This window comes from Lethenteron reissneri, chromosome 49 (assembly GCF_015708825.2).
Source record: "Lethenteron reissneri isolate LAM-NWPU_2019-01 chromosome 49, ASM1570882v1, whole genome shotgun sequence".
NCBI lineage: Eukaryota > Metazoa > Chordata > Hyperoartia > Petromyzontiformes > Petromyzontidae > Lethenteron > Lethenteron reissneri.
This window is the reverse complement of record NC_083827.1, coordinates 11,115,616-11,139,312: the sequence shown is the minus strand read 5'-3', so window position 1 is coordinate 11,139,312 and position 23,697 is coordinate 11,115,616. Positions and strand designations below refer to the sequence as shown.

Sequence of the window (23,697 nt, the reverse complement as noted above, 5' to 3'; positions counted from 1 at the left end):
AGAACAGCACATGAGGGTGTGGGTAGCCAACACCACGTCCGACCGTCTTTGTCTCCCCAGCGGCGATGTTTTTACATACCATAGCAGGTATTAATTTGAGGCTGAGTCGACCTAGGGGAGGCCCAGGACCGATTCAGATAATAGTCACTGGTGTTGGCCGTGAGCGGGAATCGAACTCGGTTCGCCGGGTTTGTAGAGCAGTATGCAAACTGCGACACGACCGCTCCCCACATTACCACCACAATCATTATGTACATGTTACAAACACATTACCGGACAGATATTATTTTAATTTGTACTTAAAACGTTCGTGACTGCAGGAATTCATATTCTTGGTTCTTTCGGTAAAGTCACGTATATAGAAAATAAAACTTAAATCATAAAATATAATTAAAATTTAATTTAAAATAAAAGCAAAAAACCCACGACGTTTCGATCGCAACACAAGCGGTCTTCATCAGGCGGAGAGAAAGAGCGCAAAAGCCCCCAAATGCAACTGCTTATAAGGGTTTCCAAAGTGAGTGGGCGGGGAACGAGAGTTGGGGGAAGGAGAGCTGATGCAGCGTAAGCAGCATGGGCGGGGCAGCCAGTCAGACAATGGGGGGGGTAGGAAGGGGGTGGATATAGGGGGAGAGAGGGGGGTAGAGATAGAGGTGGAGTTGAAGGCGAGGGCGCACTCCAAGTGTGTTAGACAATGGGTGGAGGAAGAGGGTAGAGATGGGGGGGGGCATTTCACCTCGCTACACTGCTGACTGGTAACCGTCGGTTACCAGTCAACAGTGTGGATGTGTGTAGCGAGGTGCAATGCCCCCCCATCTCCCCCCCTCCCTCCCCCTTATCTCTACCCCTTTCCCCCCATTGTCTCCCCGCCCATGCTGTGTACGCACAATCCTCCTCCCAACTCCCCCATTGTCTCCTCTACCCCCACTCTCTCCCCTTACCCCCCCCCCCTCTCTCCCCTATTTCCACCGCCTTCCTACCCCATTGTCTGACTGCTGTCCCGCCCATGCTGTTTACGCTGCATCAGCTCTCCTCCCCCCAACTCTCGTCCCCCGTCTACTCATTTTGTAAACCCTTATAAGCGGTTGCATTTGGAGGCTTGCCCTCTTTTCTCTCCGCCCGATGAAGACCACTTGTGTTGCGATCAAAACGTCGTAGGTTTTTGCTTTTATTTTTTTATTGTATTTGAATATTATAATTTTATTTTCTACGTACGTGACTTTACCGAATGAACCAAGATTATAGTTATTATTTGACATTGTACAGGGTAGTCCAGATGTCTTGCGACCCCCATTTAATTATCTAAAACGTAATATAAGTGTTTGTATACCAATGGGTGTGAAAACAGAAATGAATAAGTAAAGAAATGTTACGGGTCAAATAATTGGGGGAGGGGGTCATTAGACATCTGGAGCAACCCTCTAATAACATCACCAACATTCTCATTCGCTCCGTGCATAGCTGCTCATCCGTGGATGTCCAATGTAGAGCCTGAAGTCCCAGCGTAGCCATGATAGATGCGGCTGATGAACATTCTCGAGTCACAAACGCTGCAAGTGGTGTCAAATCTCACCGTTCAATTTGTGATTATTTTTACTTGCCGACAGATTTTGCTTCATAATGGAAAAAAAACATCACATGCAACACCATAATGTGTTTGTGTTATTTAATAGCGTTATAGTTTGTTGGTGTCACTGAATTATTTTTTTTTGATCATGGATAAAAGTTAGACAGTATGTATCTATGTTGAACCTCTTTTGCACTGTACTTCGCCAACCGTGCTAATCAGAGGTGCAATGATACACCGCTTGATAAAGATACACCTTGATGATACACCTCTTGATGATGACGGGAATGATGATTATTATAGCCACATGGTGGTGGTGGCGGCGACGGTGATGCTGTTGATTTTGGATGATAATGGTGACGATGACGGTGTTTTTTGAAGAATGGAATCTCTGGCAGGAGTGGACCAAGTGGATAACCAAGTTCGCTGTGAGCTGGATCCTCGGAAAATGGAGTCTGTTCTGAAACGTGTGGACAAGCGACTGGCCACGTTTGAATCCAACTGGTCTTACTTGTCGTGTAAGTTGTACAGATGCCTTTTCCTGCATTAAAACACTATCTTGTTGTGGCAGTGTTAAAACTATTCACACAAGCAATCATATCAGTGATGTCTGCAAAGGGAACTGATGTCCACAACGGGAATTTATGTACAGTTGATTTCCATTCATTAACAAAGAGGTGACATTCAAACCACCGATTTTTGTAAATGTCCTATGCAGGCCTGGCCTTAAAGCAAATGGCCCTGCGTGACCCCGAGTGCAGCGTAATCCTCCAGAAACATCTGGGTCGTGCATTTGTCCTTTGTTACCTGTCACGGGACTTGGTTGTGCTGCCCCGTTTTATGAACCCTTTATGATGCATCCATAAAATAGCGTAAAAAAAACCACACAAAGTGCTTTTTGCTCGTAAAGTGTCTGCGCCCATTATGAAGCTGTGTGGGCGTCCATATAAGTAGGAGGAAAGTATAGTACCCAGAAAAAACCCACACGCGCGATGAGAGGAGGCGACGAAGGTTGCGACACTCAATCCCCATACAGATAGATACAGATGTAAATTATTCCACTTGCTGTACTGCCATCATACGCTGGCTCAATGCAGGATCGCGCAGCCTGCCTCCCTGTTCAAGTCCCGTCGTCTATTTCCCCCCCCCCCTCTGCCCTGTAGCCTCCTCTCGTCCCCCCTTACCCTCGTGATAGAGACCTCGAAATAAGTCTTCCTATCTCTCTCTCCGTTCCTCTCTCCCAAGCCTTCTCTCTTCCTGCACGTGGCCCCAATTTCTGTAGGGCATCTTGGATATGTGGTTATAGTCAGACTCGTCATAAATCTAGCCGGTAGTAAGATAGGAAGAATGTCTGCGGTGTACATGGTTAATTTGTATTGACGCTTAAAAAATACTACGTTAACGCATTCTAGTTGTAACATAGCATTAGTAGATGTTTATAGATGTTCACGTGTAATAAAGCACATGTTGCTTCATTGCGACATTGTCAAGGATGTGTGATTGCGTTAGTGTTTTGCATGCTTTGTTGACATTTGGGTTTTGCTCATTTGCCTATCAGGTTACATACCCTTTACAATCACACAGATCTGTGTTTTAAAAAAGATGATGCGTACCTCGATGGATGTTCACCTGTTTAAAAATACACCATTTAAAATATATGTTTTGGTACAGTTTCTTTAAATGTTTCACAATTCATATACTTATGGTTTGCTTTTAACAGATGGAAAAACACCCACCCTGAACCCAAACTCGGCACATCCAAAATTGAAGTTGTCCATGGATTTGCATACAGTCACGTGGTGCAGCCAGGACCAAGGATATCCGAACCACCCAGACCGGTTCGACTCAACGCTGCAGGTCGGTAACTCAATCTTATTGCCGCGAGTCTTACAGTTGAACACCACTGTGCTGTATATCAGTGGCGGCTGGTGATATTTATTTTTGGGGGGGCGCATTTTTTTATTTTATTGAGGGGGGCAAATAAATATAAAGCAGTACCAAAAACCATTTTGACTACTTGAATATAAATTTTGATGATCTTTATTTACATTTCAGACCAAAAGAAGTACCAAAAAGCATGTTTCCTACTTGAACATAAAAACGTTAGTTTCATGCTATTATCAATATGGCTGCGGCTACTTTCATGACGTTTGCATTTGTCAGAGAGATGTTTGAGGTCTCTTACCCCCGTCGTTGTCCACAAAACTTCAGTGCCGACACTTTGAAATAAAAGACAGGGAAAACAAAAAAGAGAATTGCTAACATCACATCCAGCCAGCCACCTCCGTTTCTCATAACAAGCGCGGGTGAAGCTTCGTGTGTAGCTTCGTCCTCTGTCACTGGCCTGCTGCTGGATTTGTAAATCGGGTTGGTCCGGTCCGAGATCCTTTATCTTTTTTATTTCTTCCAGCGAAAGCCTTGTGAAAGGGTTTTTTTGTAAATAAATTACAGAATTTGGATGAACTGCTGCCATTGTTTACACAAAAAATTTGATCAGCCTAGCAAGTGTCAAAGTGGTTAAATTTTGATTTAAAGCTTTCGTGACTGCAGGGATTCATCTTCTTGGTTCTTTCGGTAAAGTCACGTAGAAGGGAAGTAATAAAATAATAAAAATAAAACATAATAAAATTATTCTCACGACGTTTCGGCCACAACGCAAGCAGCCGTCCTCAGGTGAAAACCAGGTCCGTCGAGGCGACAGAGTCTGAATGAAAGCTCGTGTGCTGTTTCATTCAGACTCTGTCGCCTCGACGGACCTGGTTTTCACCTGAGGACGGCTGCTTGCGTTGTGGCCGAAACGTCGTGAGAATAATTTTATTATGTTTTATTTTTATTATTTTATTACTTCCCTTCTACGTGACTTTACCGAAAGAACCAAGAAGATGTCAAAGTGTTGTCGCCTGCGCACTCGCAGTAGTGGCCCAGAGCGTAAATTTGAATGACAGGTGACGAGAACCAATCAGATTGGATAAAATAACATGTATCCAATTCTGATTGGCCAGGGACGCAACGACTTGCGCCCCGAGGAGAATCTTTAAGAAACCAATTAGAGACCAGCTTCAGGTCACATGCTGTCCGAAAATGTAAAGTCTCACATAGACATCCATTTGTCCGGCGCCCCGCATGAAACACATTGAAAAACATAGAAAATAGTTGACCGATTAAAGCCAGTTTTTATTAAATGCTGATGCTTTTCTTACTACCAGCCGGCACATCGTATGAAAAAAATATTTTATTTATGAATTTTTATATAAATTTTGTATATGTATATTTCTTGAATATTGATGGGGGCGGCGCCCCTGCGCCCTCTATTGACGAGCCGCCACTGCTGTATATCCACATACGGTACGGTAGTGTACAGCGTCATGTGATGCTATAAGCATGAATGATGCTATCTTAAATGAAAGTAGTATTATTATAACACCTCGGTCTTGGACTGTGCGAGGCGTGGCGGTGAGCTCAGGGTCATGGGGTCACGTGGCAGTGTGGCAGTGTGGTAGTGGGGACTGCTACGTTCCGGCCAGGGGCGAGCGACTGATGATGAGTTATTTTACTGGGTGAAATTGTGAACAACAGCCATATTAGTACATCTAATCGGCATAATCATTGGTTCACTGCAGCTCAAAAACTCAGTCCTACAAGGCGTGTGGTGAAGTAGGAGAGGCGTGTGGTGAAGTTAGGAGATATCCAGAACAAAACGAGTAAATTACAAAAAAATAAAAAGCTGTCTGATTTTATGGCTTGCTTGGTGAAATGATGGCCGATTCCATATAACATTTGTTTAGCAATTTATGAATAGCCAAATCGCAACAAAAAAGTACTTGATCCACCATTACTCATCGCGCAATTCCGCAGCACGTTCTTAGTTCGTGATATTTGTACGAGTCAGCATTTGTAAATGTTTTTAAGAACACGTTTAATTAACTCGTGTTTCTCCACCATTGTTTCTTTTTCAAGGTCATTTGCTCCGAGAGCTTTGCCGCAGGTTGTCATTACTGGGAAGTGGATGTCCGAGACGGCTGCAATTGGGCCGTGGGAGCGACCTACAGCGCCATCAAACGCAAGGGAACCGACACCGCCTGTGTGCTCGGGCGCAACAGAATCTCCTGGGGATTGTGGTGCTGGTCTGCACAGTATTTAGTGTACCATGACGACGTCAAAACACCGCTGGCGTTTCCCGAGCCCTTGCACGCGGTCGGGGTGTACGTAAACTTTGAGGCGGGTGTGCTGGCCTTCTACAACGCCGACACGATGGCCCTGCTGTACACGTTCGAAGAGCCGTTCAGGAAGCCGCTGCATCCCGCGCTTTACCTGGCAGGAAAGTCTCTGCGCATTGTGCAGCTGTAGTCGCCATGTTTTTGTGCTCCCAATTATTTACATGAGAGCGGCTTGGAAAGGTCTTTTTAATAAATCACTTTTCAGATCAAATTATAATTTATGGGGGGGGGGGGGGGTTGTTATTGGCATTTGCCTTAATAACTTATTAATCATGTTTTCTAAAATGAATAAAAATGTACCTACAATTAATTTTAAGTCATCAATGTGCAAGCTAAAATCATGGATTGTACTGGGACAGTTGGGAATGAGAACAATAACCAATGCATTGCAGCTGATGGAATGTATTAACACTGCATCAGTGAGGGTTAAAGCCATAGGTGCAAGATTTATCTGTGCACAATCTTTTGGGTGACAGGACTTCAAGTTATTAAGTACTGTATTCGTTTGCAGCTTGAGAGACACTCAGCAGTGGCCTTGATAAGTGGTCATCAGTGAGCCACATCACATTCAGGAATGCCAAGGGCTCAGTGGGGGCAGGAGTGAGGAAGCTGTATATATTGTGGTTCCCATGAAAATTGCAGCAATGTACAGATTGGAAAACAGAAAACAATTACATCAGTACTGCATTAGTGAGAGTTAAAAGTGGGAAGTTTACAAGGTGTAATGCAAATTCAACCAAAATACAGTACTTTCAGAATGGTTTATCACCACGGTACATACAGTGAGGGAAAAAAGTATTTGATCCCCTGCTGATTTTGTATGTTTGCCCACTGACAAAGAAATGATCAGTCTATATTTTTAATGGTAGGTTTATTTGAACAGTGAGAGACAGAATAACAACAACAACAAATCCAGAAAAAACGCATGTCAAAAATGTTATAAATTGATTTGCATTTTAATGAGGGAAATAAATATTTGACCCCCTCTCAATCAGAAAGATTTCTGGCTCCCAGGTGTCTTTAATACAGGTAACGAGCTGAGATTAGGAGCACACTCTTAAAGGGAGTGCTCCTAATCTCAGCTTGTTACTGTATAAAAGACACCTGTTCACATAAGCAATCAATCAATCAGATTCCAAACTCTCCACCATGGCCAAGACCAAAGAGCTCTCCAAATATGTCAGGGACAAGATTGTAGACCTACACAAGGCTGGAATGGGCTACAAGACCATCGCCAAGCAGCTTGGTGAGAAGGTGACAACAGTTGGTGCGATTATTCGCAAATGCAAGATACACAAAATAACTGTCAATCTCCCTCAGCCTGGGGCTCCATGCAAGATCTCACCTCGTGGAGTTGCAATGATCATGAGAACGGTGAGGAATCAGCCCAGAACTACACGGGAGGATATTGTCAATGATCTCAAGGCAGCTGGGACCATAGTCACCAAGAAAACAGTTGGTAACAACTGTTTTCTTGGTGAAGGAATGCTGCCTATGACCCCAAGAACACCATCCCCACCGCCAAACATAGAGGTGGAAACATTATACTTTGGGGGTGTTTTTCTGATAAGGGGACAGGACAACTTCACCGCATCAAAGGGACGATGGACGGAGCCATGTACCGTCAAATCTTGGGTGAGAACCTCCTTCCCTCAGCCAGGGCATTGAAAATGGGTCGTGGATGGGTATTCCAGCATGACAATGACCCAAAACACACGGCCAAGGCAACAAAGGAGTGGCTCAAGAAGAAGCACATTAAGGTCCTGGAGTGGCCTAGCCAGTCTCCAGACCTTAATCCCATAGAACATCTGTGGAGGGAGCTGAAGATTCGAGTTGCCAAACGTCAGCCTCAATACCTTAATGACTTGGAGAAGTTTTACAAAGAGGAGTGGGACAAAATCCCTCCTGAGATGTGTGCTAACCTGGTGGCCAACTACAAGAAACGTCTGACCTCTGTGATTGCAAGTACTAAGTCATGTTTTGCAGAGGGGTCAAATACTTATTTCTCATTAAAATGCAAATCAATTTATAACATTTTTGACATGCGTTTTTCTGGATTTTGTTGTTATTCTGTCTCTCACTGTTCAAATAAACCTACCATTAAAATTATCGACTGATAATTTCTTTGTCAGTGGGCAAACGTACAAAATCAGCAGGGGATCAAATACTTTTTTCCTTCACTGTAATATAAGGTTTTGAACTTGGATAATTTAGTCAGTTCGTTTTGTTGGGCTATTCAATGACTGTCGTCTAATGAGCCGGGCAGTGGCCGTGCATTCCTGTAATCCAGCACGGCAAGGGTTAGTGGCTCACACAAATGTTGTGAAACTCCCTTCCCAGGAAGTGTAGAATAATCTCCATCTGTCACATCTGTATGGGATTTTGTGGGTTTTCTCCGGGTGCTCTGGTTTCCTCCGGCATGAAGAAATACTCATCGTCAATTGGCTACGAACACATTTATATATACGCACCTCGGTGTTTGCGGATTGCACAGCGTTGTGTGATGCAATTGCATAAATATAAATTTTTAAAAAACTACATTTTATTTTTGCCATTTAACTTTTAACAAATGCAATGCTTGAAAAAGCTGTAAGGCTTTACATGAGTTGAATAGGCCAACATTTGCTGCAACATAAAGTGGGCTAAACTTAATTTAACAAGTAATAAGTTTGTTCTGGGATTCTGATAAATGAGTGAAAATTCAGGAGGCATTAATCGTCCATTAAAAGAGAGAATGCGTTCCTGTAAATGATTGACCTTGCCCTTGAATTGTATGTGGAGTGTACATAAATCTACTAAGGTATATTTTTACGACAGGGTTTTGAACGCATTTTTTAAGGTAAATTGAATGCTTTCCAACAGAGATTTACATTGAGATTGCAATCATTATTTGTACTCGGAATATTACCTTTTGAACTCAAAGCATGTGTCAGGAAGTGATGAGGCTCCTTAAGATCGCTAATTGGCTGTTGTTCGACGGGGCAGTTTTGAAGAGTATTGAGTCACGTGGCAATCATGAACATCTCCCGAGGGCAGCGGTTCTCAACCTGTGGCCCGCAGACCTCTGGTGCCCCGCGAGGCTACCTACTACATGGGGTCAGCGGAGAAGAAAAATAATCGGAATCTTACATTTACACTGGAGGAGGAATCCGATGAGATATGAAGCTCTTTTTCACAGATGTCCACCAGTGTGGGGCGGGTCATAATAAAAATGACATCCTTGCCAAGGAAATGAACAATTTCAAATGAATTGTGGGTATGGTGGTCAGCGAAATGTTCGGAGGTTGAAAAGGGGCGCGCAGACTCGGAAAGGTTGGGAACCACTGCCCAAGGGTGCGTCGTGGTGTCTTCAATAAACCCTGTTCAAAACTCTGCCCGTGTGCACTATGCTTCTCTTTATTGAAGACAAGCATAGTTGTACACCCCTAGCTGCCACTGCAATTTAGTGGCCTAAAATACCTAATAAATGAACTTGAACTTCTCTAAACATGCACAGTGGTCCAGCTGTCTTGTTACCCACATTACATTCTCTAAAACTTAATGTGTTTTTAAGTAAGGTGTATTTAAACCAGAAATTTATTTGCAAAGGAAAACAAATGTCAGGGTTCAATAAATTGGGGCGGGGGGTGGTCACAAGACATCTGAACCACCGTGAACTCTACGGTACACACTGGAATTGCTAACACTCGGCTGTGGAGTGATGAGGCACGCGCACATCGATCCTTGAGGTGGTCCTTGCGAAATAATAATAATGATAGCTCATCGAAGTCATCTATCGTGAGCCATGTCCTTCCGGAAAGACGTCGATATATAACCATGGCCTTCAATCCATTTCGCTCTGTCCATAATATTATATTATTATGGGACTTTGCATTATATACTCGCAGTTGCATAACATTTAGCAAATTGCTCATGTAAATGAATTTGCTGTCTTCCCCGACCTCTTGTAGTGCCTCTAATTTCCCCAGTTAAAACCACATATATATTCAGCCACTTGTATTCTCATTACATGTCCAAGATGTGTACATTTGCCTTCCTCTAATAATAGTCTAATTACTGTATTCTCATTAATTGCATTGTTGTGTACTCGACTGCTATCCGTAATACGAGTTACTCATCTCGTTTGTCAGTGGCATGTTTAACATCCTTCTTAAAAACATATTTCTGTTGCAAAAATTCTGCTTTGTAGTTATCTTTTTTCTCCTGATGATCAAAACGTCGTAGTTTTTTGTTATTTTTTTGAACCTATCTACGTGACTTTACTAAAAGACCCAATAATATCTGCTGTGTTGTGTCTTTACAATTGTCCAGCTTCATAGAGACCCATAGAATAATATAGAAACCCATAGACTGACACAGAGAACCAGAGACTCAAATGACCAATAGATTGACATACAGACCCATACTCACAGATTTCACATCCATATCGTTAGTTTTGTAGCACTGCAGTATTGCGACTCTCATTGTCACTGATAATTCTTATTTTTCAACATAGATTATATCTTATGACCTTAACCATTTGTCAATGCTGCACGAACCATATGAACCTCAATTACAATGATCACGATCGAGGAGTCATGGTGGACAAAACGCTGATTCGCCCAACAGCCGTGGGCTTGTACCTGTGGGGCCCACTTCCATCCCACCGCCCTCGCCGGGCAGGTGGAGCACAACGTTTGCCCCCTCCACTTCCTCCTCTACTTCTTCCTCCACCACACCGTTCAGCCCCTGCCGGGCCTCCGCCGACCGGGTGATCGGCACCCCCGCGTTAGCGCCTCCTCTGAGGGACATGGCGAAGTGGCTGGCTCACTGCCGCACGGGGTTACTCCGCACACGCCCCCCACGGACACCACCACGAATACAAAGGCAGCTGCGTGCACGCGCGCCTCGCCGTGAATGCTTTTGTTGTTGTTGCGCGAACACGCAACTCCCCCCTCCCCCGCCCTAATATTCGTGCAGCACGGTCGTACGACGCGCGTCTCACACACACACTCCAATTGCCAACACCACACCGACGCTGCAGCCTTGCACTCGCTCCCCTGGGCACACCGTCACTCGCACTAATGCGGCATACCGGAGGTTGAAGACAAAAGACCAAAAATCATCCCGGGCTACTCTTTTAATTCCCTTAACTTCAAATACCCGGGGTGCCATTGTTCCGCGCGACCCATCGTGCGCTTACCTGCGGTTACCGCCCCCCCCTGTTACCGTGTCCTCCCTCGAGTGCTGCGTGGCGGCGGCCACCCATTGTCCCTCGTTGTCCATTGTCTGGAAGGGTGCTTGCGCCCTTCTTGCTCAATGTTCTGCCCTCCATCCTCCCCCCGAGTGCAGCGAGTAACTCATTGTGGTTGGCCCAGGGAACCTTTTCTTTTTGCGCCCATACAATTTCAAAACAATTTTAGGGCATCGCAATGTAACCTGTCCTGCGAGGGTCGGCCAATCTCCTGGCACCGGGAAACCATGGGACTTTCCCTCTAGGGGCCCTTTGGATTAAAACCGGATGTGCCAGGCAATCCCCCGCCAGGACACTACTACGTGGGTGACAGTGCTGCGTGTGTGCTGCGTGTGCTCAGGGTGGGGGGTAGTGGACAATCGCGGCGCTTGCGGAGTTTCTCCGCGGTCGTGGCACCACATACCGCATGCCAGGTGACGGAACACTGAAGTCAACTGGTGTGCGCTACACGATCACTCTCCCCGAGGCTGCGTGCGTGCGTTCTGAGGCACAACTCGGTTATTTAGACAGAAACATTTGCTGAAAATCAGGGGAACGACAGTGGGGGCAGGGGGTGCCTTGGCTCCCCCTGGTGGTCAGAGCTACGAGTTGGGGTGCCCCTTGACAACCACCCTGAGATACATTTTCAAGTGTAAAACAACAACACGAATTTAAAAACACGGTTTAAATTAACTTTTGTTACGATGCTTTCATTTACGTTCCACGTTTTATTTTAATTTAGAGTGGTAACGTATATTATTGGGTCTTTCGATAAATTCTAGATTTGAAGCTTTCGTGACTGCAAGGATTCATACTCTTAGTTCTTTCGGTAAAGTCACGTCGGCAAAAAATGAAATAAAAATAAAATAATAAAATCACGACGTTTCGGAGGCAACACAAGTCTCTGTCATCAGGTGGGACCGTCACAGCCAGATTTGCTGCATCAAGTGAGGCAGGGATTCCAAGATGCAAACTCTTAAATACAAGTTAAGGGGGAGGAGAGGGGGGAGAGCTTATCAGAATGTGGTAGCCAATGAATGGAACGTATCGGGAGGGGGCGGGGCTAAAAGAGAGCACGAGGTGCTCGTAGGCGTCGACGTGTTTGTGCGCAAGTCCCTGTTGGTGCACATGATAACGTATTGGAAGGGGGGGGGGGGCTAAAAGAGAGCACGGGGTGCATGTGTACGTGGATATGCCTGTGCACAAGCACCTGTTGGTGCACATGATAGAAGAGAACAAAAATGCCCATGTTTATACCAGTGTTGGCTAGTGCCTGTCAGATAAGATGGTCCAAAAATGAGTAGTTAAATCTTTTTTGCATGGTTAATAACATCTTTCCAATGATTACTAAGTTTGTACCCATCATCACGGTTGAAATTATGTCTGTGTTTGTATATCTGAATGACTTCGTGTACAAACCTTTGATGGTAGCCAGAGGGTTTGCAGAGCACCTTGGTCTCGGAAGGTGCTCTCAAAGGTTTGTACACGAAGCCATTCAGATATACAAACACAGACATAATTCATTGGCTACCACATTCTGATAAGCTCCCCCCCCCTCTCCTCCCCCTTAACTTGTATTTAAGAGCTTGCATCTTGGAATCCCTGCCTCACTTGATGCAGCAAATCTGGCTGTGACGGCCCCACCTGATGGCGGAGACTTGTGTTGCCTCCAAAACGTTGTCAGTTTATTATTTTATCTTTATTTTTATTTATTTTTATTTCATTTTTTATCTTTCGATAAAGTCACGTAGATAGGTTCAAAGAAAATAACAAAAATAGCAAAAAACTTTGACGTTTCTCCTGATGATGATTGCTTGTGTTGCGATCGAAACGTCGTAGTTTTTAATTTTTATTTTCTTTGAACCTATCTACGTGACTTTACCGAAAGACCCAAGAATATGAATTCATGCAGTCACGAAAGCTTTAAGTCAAGATTTAGCAGAAGCGTAATTTTGCAAAGAGGTACTACGGAGCTGTAGTGGCTGCGTTTTGCGAACACGGAGTGCCCCTACAGCATTAAATATTCGAGACCATGAGCGTTATGACGTGATTGGACAAGAGGAGTCGCGATATATAATAGCCTCTAGGTGCGATCCTGCGATACAAATCAATTATTGGGGCCCCACATTACGGATTGCCGCACCAGCTGAGCTGATATGTCGTTACTACGCCGCTGCTGAACATGCCTCTGATCACTTGCAAGGATTCCTGGTGGAGGATGAGGCATGGACTTGAACTTTGCAGAAGGTCTTGAACTCGCTTGCCCTTCTGTCCCTCAAGCTCTCGTCAAGGATTGTCAGTTGGGGGTGTTGCGTCTGTGTTGACTTGTTCCACTGTCTTCTAAACCATTGGAATGTTTTGCTTAAAGTAAGTTCCCCAAATGTAAATGAGACTACAGGATTCATAATAGAGGGTATTTTACACGTCAGATCGTGTCATTAAACCCGCCACCACCCGATACAGCCAATTCGTAAGGTTTATCACGTAAACAAAACATGGCAATGCATGACTAGTTCAGCACTAACCGGTGTGTTGGAGAGTAAACCCCACAACATTTACAATTCGACGTTTCGCCGGTAATTACGACCAGCCTCATCAGGCGACAACCAGAGGAGTCCCTTGACACCTTCCTTAGTTTGGCTGTTGATATGGATCGACTGTGACAGGGGTTGGAAACCAAAATAACAAGAAGAGACATTTTTGTATTGGAATTCGGTAAAACAGAAACGTCCCTCCACATTTAAAGAGCCGCCACGCCACCCGCCTCGTTCGGGGCACCGCGCAGCGCATCCAGTTGGAGTCGCATCTTGCCGCCGTGGGCGACATCCATTCACGTCCCGGGGCCGGGCAGTCCGGGCCTCCACGTGGAGGATAAGACCCCGTGTGTGTGTTCAACCCTTGTGTGTGTGTGTGTGTTCAACCCTTGTGTGTGTGTGTGTATTCAACCCTTGTGTGTGTGTATGTGTTCACCAATACCCTTCCGTCCTGCCCGAGTTGTGGATCATTAGGCGGATGCAATAAAGAAGGTTGCGCTACCAACCACATGGCCAGGCCGGACAAGGAATATCCTGGCAACCCCGACTCTGGCCAAGACACTTTGCCGAGTAAACCGTGGAAGTTTTACTCAAGGAGTCTGATGACTGTGAGAGTCGGTGGGAAGTGTCCGCCACGAGAGTCCAGGGATGATTGATAACACAAGTCAAAGCCGCCGGAGCATCGCGGCGGCTAGGAGATGTTAACTACCTCGTCTGGTATACAGCAGGTCGTGGGTTCTACCCCGACGCCTGCTGTGTATTAGAAGTGTGTCTCTCCCCGTGGTCGCGTGGATTTTTCTCCGGTTCCTCCGGTTTTTTCCCTACACATCTAGAAACAACACGCTCAGAGTATTTGACTGCTATCATTTGTGGCCAGGTCGCTTCTGAAAAAGAGCTATACTGTATAGTTCAGTGGGCCTTATCTGGTAAAATTAAAACAGTTTATGGGTTAGTTTCTCCAGAGCAACCGAACATTGCAGACAAATTCGTCCCAGCCAGCAACCAGACACCACGAGCAGTCCAGTCCAAGGCTTTGCCTGTTGACCATGAACTTAACAAAATGACTCACTTTCTTTAAACTCAATAAATACTTGACATTAAATTTCTGTTTCGATTTAAAGCTTTCGTGACTGCAGGGATTCATATTCTTGGTTCTTTCGATAAAGTCACGTAGAAGGGAAATAATAAAATAATAAAAACGTCGTGAGAATGTTCTTTTTTCTTTTTATTTCTTCCCTTCTACGTGACTTTACCGACAGAACCAAGAATATGAAATTTCTGGTCTCAATATGTATCGTCGCAGTATTTTTTGCTAAACTCCAACACTTTGCGGACTATAGGTCCAGGCAAAGTACACTACAGTACTCGATTTGTAATTTGCAATTCCCAGCAGAGAGACTGCGGCACTGGTGAAGGTTGACGCTCGACGGTGAACGCCTCAAGCCCCCCCCAGTCGAATCAAGTCACACTCTGGATTCCTCTGGGTTCCAGCGGCAGGGTCAAGCAAGGTGGTAAACGAGGTTGAGGTCGCGTGACCTGGAGAGAAAGATTGACAATGAAAAGCCACGTAGATAGAAAAATAAAAAAAAATATCACGACGTTTCGATCGCAACACAAGCAATCGTCATCAGGTGAAAAAAATATAGCGGAAGAGCTACTGAGGCAGGAAAAAATATGAATTGACAATGAAAGTTGATGGGAAGATGGCGGGTTGCCCAGAAAAGGCTAATCCTGTGCAATTTGATGTTGTATGTATGTTGAACGCCTTTCCCATCGTGCTAATTTGGAGGTGCGGGGGGACAGCAAACTAAACACAAAAATACGTTTTCAAGACATGAGTTCTTAAAATGATGGAGGCGCTGAAACAGTGCCACAGAAATGGAAGTTGGCTTCACAAACTTCACTAAACCTCGACCAACGAATGTTGTGCCAGCTGGAGCGATTTGCACGCATTGTGTGAAATCCCCACCTTACTGGTAACATAGTACTTGTACATGGGCTAATTGTAAAAAAATACAATACTTCATTTCATATATTGTGGTTAACAGGAAGAATTTACACCAAAAGTGAGAATCTCAGGCAAATTTTTCCATGGATAAAATGGCTGCAGGTAAAGTGAAGTGGATACAATGTCTGGATCAGCATGGTTGTTTGTGTAGCTTGTATACTGACTGCATTTGCTTTGTTTTCCATTGCTATTGTTGGAATAAGACTGCCCTTTCTTCAACAGGTATGGCAGAACTAAGCAAAACGGATAACCTTTCAACAATACCTGGTTTGTAAATATATATATTTTTACTGGACTCACAAGGTATTAAAAAGATGCCTATTGCGAGGAAATGTGCTCCTAGTAAGGAGTGTCAAACAATTCGAAGTGCTAAGAAATGTATTGTTTTTTTGCAGTCTTAATTATTTCACATTTGGGGTGACATCGTGGTTGGTAACTTGGGCGCATGTCTGTGGATTTATATGCTCTTCCACTGTTATGCATGGCTTCCTTAACCCTCAAAACTGCGGCAAATAACTACACCACTGCCCCACTTAAAGACAAATATCCCCATATAGCATTAACAGACTAGGCACAAGTGCTGTTTGCGAGCACCTCTGAAGGCTGGCATGGCACGAGGAGGTGGGTGGCCAACACCACGCCCCGCCACCTTGGTCACTCCAGTGGTGATGTTTACACACCGCTCCAGGTACTCATTTGAGGCGGAATCTGGTTCAAATAATCGTCATTGGTGTTGGCCGTGAGCGGGAATTGAACTTGGGGCACCAGGTCCGTAGTGCAGTGCGCTAACCGCTACACTACTGCTCCCCAAACATATACACCCACTTACACCCACCGCAATATGCTGGTTGCCAAGGCAGTGTTTTGTTATGTGTATGTGTAGGTGTTCCATACTCTGTGCATGTGCTGCGGGAGGGATATTGCTACAAGGACAGTGACAATCACACTCACGCAGATGGGACTGTGACTCTCCTGTTGAGTGTGCCGGGAGAAGCAGAAAGGTGGGTTCATTCAGCTCCTTCCTGTCTCCAATTCGAAAAGGTTTCCCATCGCTAGACAGAGTCCGCGTTTTGTACGTAGCAATGGTCGATCCAGATAAATCGCCCAAAATATATATGTAGTACAATACTTATTCACCCAGGAAAGCCAAATACTCATTTTAGGGATGATCCTGCATTGGGTTGTTTGACCAACACCAGTACCATTGTATTTTTCCTAGCTATGATAGGAAACTGGAGAACCTAGACGAATTATACTTTTTTTGGTAAAGTCACGTATGTAGAAATACAATTTAAATAAGTAAAATAAAATAAATCACGACGTTTTGAACGCAGCACAAGCGCTCATCATCAGGTGGAAATGGGGTGAAACATTTAGCGAGGGAACACACAGGGCGACACCACGTACATAGCACATGGCGAACGGCAAACTGCACGTAAGCAAATGCAACAAGAAGATGGGAGACGAGAAACTCAACAGACCTTAGAAACATAATGTGATGCAAACCAGTCGGCCAACAAAACAGACACTAACCTGGTTGACTACGTATTTCAAAAGACTGATAAATCTCTCGTGTTCATCATCTGGGCTGAACATGCCAACGGAAAACAGAGGACAAGGACTCATGAACAGACACGAGGTACATATACAGAGAAGACACAGGGAAAGATATTTTGGGCAGCCCAGAGGGACAACCAGAGCAACACCACACCAAGAGACATACACACATGCAGAGGCAGCCAATGCAGAATTGGGGGAGAACATACAAACTCCACACAGAAATTTGCCCGAGTCAGTAATCGAACCCATGTCCTTCTAGATGTGAGGTACAAGTGTTACCACCATGCCACCCTGCTGCCCTCTTTATTGTACCCTGTGATTATTTGCAGCCCCTTCTTCTTTACCCTCCCAGAGGACACCGTGACAGGTTGATCCCGAGCTACTGGGAACTGGAGACCAACGTTTAGTTGCGTCAGTCATGGGGTTTGAGCGCGAGTTGGGGAAGGGAACACATTTTTGTCTCGCCCCTCGCCGAGTACCTGACTGGTATGGGCGCCTCTATCCATTAGAGCTCCTCGGGTCTACGCGGCACTCAAGCTGTGCGTGTGAGTTTTTGGTGTTTTACTACAGAGGAGTGTAAGTGTAACTGTGGTATGTTTAATAGACCTTGTGCCATCCTGGTGGACACCGGAGGACCGTGGGCCAAAGAGGAACTCATCACCTCCTTGCAGCGGACGGTGCAGGGCTGTGTGCAGCAGAGTTTGGCGCCGAGCGATGTCCTGCGGCTGGTGCACACGGTGGTGTGCACGCACGGGCACTCGGACCACGCGGGAAACGTGGGGTTGTTCCCTCATGCGCGGATCATCATGGGGTTTGATGTGTCCCAGGGAGACCTCTATGAAACACATGGGCTTGCCGAGGGAAAGGCGTACGTGATAAATCCGTATGTGCAGGTACCTATGTACGTTTTATAACCTGTTTGTGTTTTGTGCAAAGATTTGTTATTTAAACTTTCTTTTTACCTCTTGTGTATTTTACTTCACGTCTCCCGTTTAAAAAGAAAGTTTATCTCGTTGGGCCTGTGACTGATATGTTAAATGCGTTTTACCTGATTGGCTGCGATTGCAAGGCAGCGGTTCCCAACCCAACAGGCACAAAAAGCCTCTCGGGTGTGAATCGCATGCTATGGCATGGATATTGTGCAGGGGACATTTTGAAAATGTGTTTTAAATGTCAACGCCACGTTGCTGCTGCAAAACACGCATATTCAACCTGGTCTATTAAGCAGTACAGGTACACTTTGTCATCTTTTACTGCTCTTCAACTTGTCTGTGTCTTCTGGTAATGTTTTACATTGCAACTTGAAACAGATTGCATGCAGTATTCCCTCATTATTAGCGAGGAATACGTTCCGGAAATGCTCGTGAATAGCACATTTCGCAGATAATGATACTAATGAATTACCATAAGTACATAAATAAGCTTTCTCATCACTTACTCCCATCACGTTCTCTCTCACCACTTTGTTTCTCCATCTATGGAGTCGTGCCGAGTTCCAGATGTGATTTACGGAGAGCCAAAATTGCGGATAGCAAGTTGGTGAATAACGAGGGAATGCTGCCCTCTCAGCATTGTCTACAGGCGTGTGGTCTCTCTGTGTGTCGAGTGCCTTTATTAACTTGTTTGTGTTTTTGGGGCTCGGGCGAGTGGGTGGCGCAGGGGCCAGTGTTGTTGACTGGGCTGCCAACCCAAAGAGGTTAAGAAGCACTGCTGTAATGGGTTAAAAGCGTGCAAGTGTGTTACACAACAGAAGCAATTAAGCTGCAGCGTTTAACATGGGATATTGCTTAGAAAAAATGGAACAAAGTTAAGTGCAAAATGGTTTCATAGTTTAACCTCGTAGGCATTTTTCCACTAAATCCTGACAAAATAATGTTTCAACATTGAGTAGGAATTCCATCTAATGGATAGGGGCACTTTGCTTCATTGTGCAAGGTACATTGCATGTACAGTAGTGATTTATCATAAAGTAAATAAGTAAGAACATTTGTTATTGCACACTTATGAGTCCAGTCCATCACGAGTGAGCATTGATCGCACATTGAAGTCGGCTCTCTGAAACAAAAACAGCAGCAGCGTTTAGAGTCTTGCAGAACTGGCTCAGACTCAGGGATGGATCCCACATGTGAGCTGGGAGCATGTTCCAGGTCTTTGGGCCGAAGAATCCGAAACTGTGCTGGGCGTATCGCGCACGAGGTTTACACGTGGGAACAGCAGCAGGTCGCCGCGAGCCGCAGATCGTAGCCAGAGTCCATTTGGGTCTGTTGAAGCTGGTGCGCACTGATCGGCGAGATAGGACGTAGCAGGTTGATGGAGACTCTTGAAGACGAGTAGGCATAATTTGTACACAATCCTGTATTTAATAGGTGGCCAGTACAGTTCACATATCAGACTCGTGATCGGATCATATTTCTGTTTCCTAACTATCAGACGAGCTGCAGCAAGAGCATGGTGATAGGCTACGGACGATGGTAGCAAGACTTTTTGTGGCAGAACCTACTGTGGCTTTGCTATAGTCTCGAATTGTGTTCTATGAAAAATAGTCAACTTATGTTTAGATGCGGAGATTTCATCCGTGCATGCAAATGTGCGTCTACGCAGGTGATACCCACGCCAGGCCATACGTGTTCGGACGTGAGTGTCGTTGTTCGCGACACAAGCGTTGGCACTGTCGTGGTGGCCGGAGACGTGTTTGAGCGGAGTGACGATGACGACGACTGGAAGGAGCACAGCCATGATCCTGTCACACAGCAGGTAACCCTTTCATTAAATACAACTTAAAACATGTCAATTGTATAATTATGTTTATAATACTGTACTAACTACTTGCATTGGGGGTAAGGATGCACTTGAACTTTTGTTCAATATCTGTACATTAACAATATCTGTACATTAACAATATCTGTACATTAACAATATCTGTACATTAACAATATCTGTACATTAACAATATCTGTACATCTGTACATTAACTATCTGTACATCAACATTCTGCAGCACCATTTCCATGAGAGATCCCATTGGCTGTTAGACTAAACAAAAGTGCATTTGCTAAAAAATATTTACGTAATTGCCCATGAAGCTACTCAGCAGTGCTTAATGGTACTCTATTAATGTTTGTCTTGACTAGAGCTTCACGGTCAAAGTGTTCTTATGAATAACATCTGAAACCCCTGCTGCTGATGATGATGGTGTGTGAGAGCTCATTCATTGACAGAGGCAGAACAACAATAAAAAGCCACTAACCTTCACAGTATGAAATGTGGAATAATTATGAAGATGGAATAGCTATGACTGTCATCATAGCAGCTGAAACTGATTTAGCAGAGATAGTTACTAAATGTATTCACAGAAATGGCTCACTAACGGAATGGTGCTGATCTAATTTGTATCCGATAAAAATGTATATAAACGTACACACACTATCAATGCATACACACTGTCGATCAAGCTCTTAACATTTGAACTGATCAGGAATGACAATTTTTTTAATTTTTATCCATATTAATTGTTTATCTCAAACAATAAAAGTTGCCAATCAAATATTAATATAAACTCATTGAAAATGTAAAAACAACCTTATTATTGAAATTAAAGTTGTTACTGTCTCTCCCCCATTTTCTCCAATTGTTCCAGCACCGCCAAACTCTAAACAACATTGCCTGCGTATACAGACTTTGTATTTTGGGAAATTGGCTATGGTGTGATCCTATATTGCAAACTTCAAGTACCTGTTTGCTGTGCGTGAATGTGTGTGTATATGCAGATCAGTCGGTCAAAAGTTGCATCATTGGCCGATGTCATTATTCCGGGACACGGGCCCCCGTTTCGAGTGATGAACAGCCCGGCAGCAACGGCCGCAACATTAACCTTGAAGCCACATTGACACGTAACACATACAGTGAATGGGGCATGACCCTGCTATTCTTCTAGATCTTCACTTATTGCATATGGCAGCAATATGTTCACGAGCTAGATGCCAATGATGAGGTTTGCTAGTCACGACGAGAGGGCCTCAGGAGAGAGTTCGTGTCGTTTTGCAGCTCCTCCACTGAATGAGTGCAGGCTACAGTGGATTACTGTGTGGCAGTGTTTTGTTGGTACACTCAAAGAACTCGTCCGATTGGTTTCTTGGCCTCTTGATCATATCTGGATTCAAATTAATGACGCCCATTTCGCTTAGATGGTATTCGTTGTGTTTGTATGTACGTGTGTTGAACTTCTTTCGCACCGTGCGTAGCCAACCGCCGCTAATTAGAGGTGTGTTTAAGGTAATATGAAAAGACCTAACAGACGGGGCCACCCAATTTTTCACTAATTGGCAGACATGTCAAACAATTTCGCTTCAGAAGAGCCGTGAACTGTTATTAATTTGTTGTGCTTTGACAGTGTACATACAAGTGAAATATGTCAAAGGCTGCAAGAGTAGGCCCATTGTGTGCCGGCGTCATGGTCCAAATTTGCTAAATTTGAAATATCACCAGAAAATTAGTCCACTGGAATATACATCGCAATCATCTCCCCCGTACTGGCAAACACACTTGAACATGAGTTATGAGACGCAGGCATGTTTGGGTAAACCAGCGTAATAAACAATAAATGTATCTTGTGGGTCCCTTGTCTTCTTTCGTATCTCTATTTTTAACCTTAGTCTACATCTCATCTTTCATCTCACAGCAGCCTTAGTAGCTCTTATCTGCATTCCTCATCTCATCTAACACCCTGGTATGTTGTTTGCATAACCTGTGCGTCTTGTCTGGAGGGATGGGCAACAAGAAAAACATGGACACATACAAATAAGAGATCTATTGAGATACTAAACTATGCGACTAAACTTTTTATTTTACCAAGTAAGCCCCATTGAGCTATATAGCTCTTTCAGAAGCGACCTGGCCACAAAAATAATAGCTCAACGAAGTGGCTTGTGGAAATTTATAGCAGCCATATACTCTAAATGCATGTTGATTATTAATATCGGGGGGAAAGCTGGAAACAAATACACGTGACCACAGGGAGAACATGCAAACTCAAAATATGCAGGCGTCAGGGTCGGGATAGAACCCACGACCTCCTGCATACCAGACGAAGTAGTTAACATCTCGCCACAGATACATAGTGCCCATACTGTACACAGATGGAGACTCAAAAATACATAAAAGACGAGCCACAGTCGTGCGATTGTGGCCATGCAACCAAAACTATGGACAATAGAGTCAACCACTGTCATCTGAGGAGGAATAGCAAGACGACACGAACTCTGCCTGCTGCAGGAAGCCCTCTCCTCGTGGCAAGCAGTCGACTGTCATCGAGCTTCTCGGCGTGTTGCTGCTGCCACCTTGCGCGATAATGGAAGAATAACGCTCGCCTTCAGATTCGCTTCTGTGACCGTCTGGAACGCTCTCCCTTCCGATATTAGGAAGTCACTGGAGCTATGCACTTTTAAATCCGGATTTAAAACTCATTTCTTTGGAACAGTGTTTGTGTATTTAGTTTATTGTCCTTCCCCCGCACCTCCGATTAGCACGGTTGGCTATGTACGGTGCGAAAAAAGTTCAACATACAAACAATATAAGAATAGGTTTAACCCTTTCTGGCAATAGAACACGTGTTAAGATGTTAAACATGCAACAAAAAACATGCTCTGGTAGGATATGCAGCTACATCATGGAAGTCCCATGATGTAGCTGCTCATCCCGAGCTCTCAATGTCCTGATAGTGGCATTGTCTTTGTGCTGTTCGCCTTTAGGCGTCCTCTGGTCTAACACTATTTGAGACTAGGTTCTAAAGAAAGCTGTCTCTGGTGTGGACCAATGAGTTTCAAAGAAATCCATATCCTACCAGAGCGTGTGTGTTTTGTTTGCATGTTCACCACACGTATATGTGGTTAATGCAGGCATGATTCCTTGCAAAATGTTTCTGTTTGGTGTTTTAACATCTAAAGACGTATTTTATTGCCAGAAAGAGTAAAACCTATTCTTACACAGGGTGCTTCAAAAAATGTTAACACTTCTAGAATTGCAACAATACCACAATAAATGTACGTCCGGGCTCTGGAAACCACCTGGAGAAAATTCCAGGTATGTGTTGACAATGAAGGCGAACAAGTGGAGACTCTTTGAAGCTATGCACATACATTTGTTACCATGTTAGTGTTATTATCCGTTCTTTTCCCATTAGAAACGATAGTCCCGTATAAGTACTCTTTGGGTCTTTCGTTAAAGTCACGTAGATAGAAAAATAAATAAAAATCACCGCGTTTCAATCGCAACACAAGCAATCGTCTTCAGGTGAAAAAATACAGCAGGCGAACTGCTGAGGCAGGATAACTATAGCGAGAGAACTCCTGCAGCAAGAGGTTATATAGATTCGAGATGGGTACAACCCAAGGGTAAGTGGGCGGGGCTAGAGATGGAATTTACACGTAAAATACTTCGGCCATTGTATTGCTAGAGATTAGCATGTCAATCTGTTAATGTAACCCCACGCCTACGGTGAGATTAGAGATTAGCATGTCAATCTGTTAATGTAACTCCACGACTACGGTGCTGAAGAAGCCATTGTATTGCTCGAGATGAGAGATTAGCATGTCGATGTGAGAC

The 23,697-nt window shown here is 44.4% G+C and overlaps 1 protein-coding gene and 1 long non-coding RNA gene across 3 annotated transcripts; both read left to right on the top strand.

Annotated features, from left to right (window-relative positions):
* The first annotated feature begins 1,120 nt into the window (after window positions 1-1,120).
* On the top strand, window positions 1,121-10,053 carry LOC133354839 (uncharacterized). Of its 2 annotated transcripts, XR_009756639.1 has the most exons (4): window positions 1,121-1,154; window positions 1,949-2,085; window positions 3,288-3,424; window positions 5,525-10,053. It is a non-coding gene; the product is annotated as an uncharacterized LOC133354839 (long non-coding RNA). The 2 variants fall into 2 exon arrangements; XR_009756638.1 differs by lacking the exon at window positions 1,121-1,154 and having other exon boundaries at window positions 1,190-2,085.
* A 308-nt stretch (window positions 10,054-10,361) lies between these two features.
* Window positions 10,362-21,703, top strand: MBLAC1 (metallo-beta-lactamase domain containing 1). The gene is made up of 7 exons (XM_061572021.1): window positions 10,362-10,408; window positions 13,721-13,867; window positions 15,762-15,805; window positions 16,422-16,539; window positions 17,703-17,991; window positions 19,700-19,852; window positions 20,865-21,703. The coding sequence occupies exons 1-7, from the start codon at window positions 10,362-10,364 to the stop codon at window positions 20,982-20,984; spliced, it is 918 nt and encodes a 305-aa protein (XP_061428005.1). The 3' UTR covers window positions 20,985-21,703.
* Window positions 21,704-23,697: the final 1,994 nt, after the last annotated feature.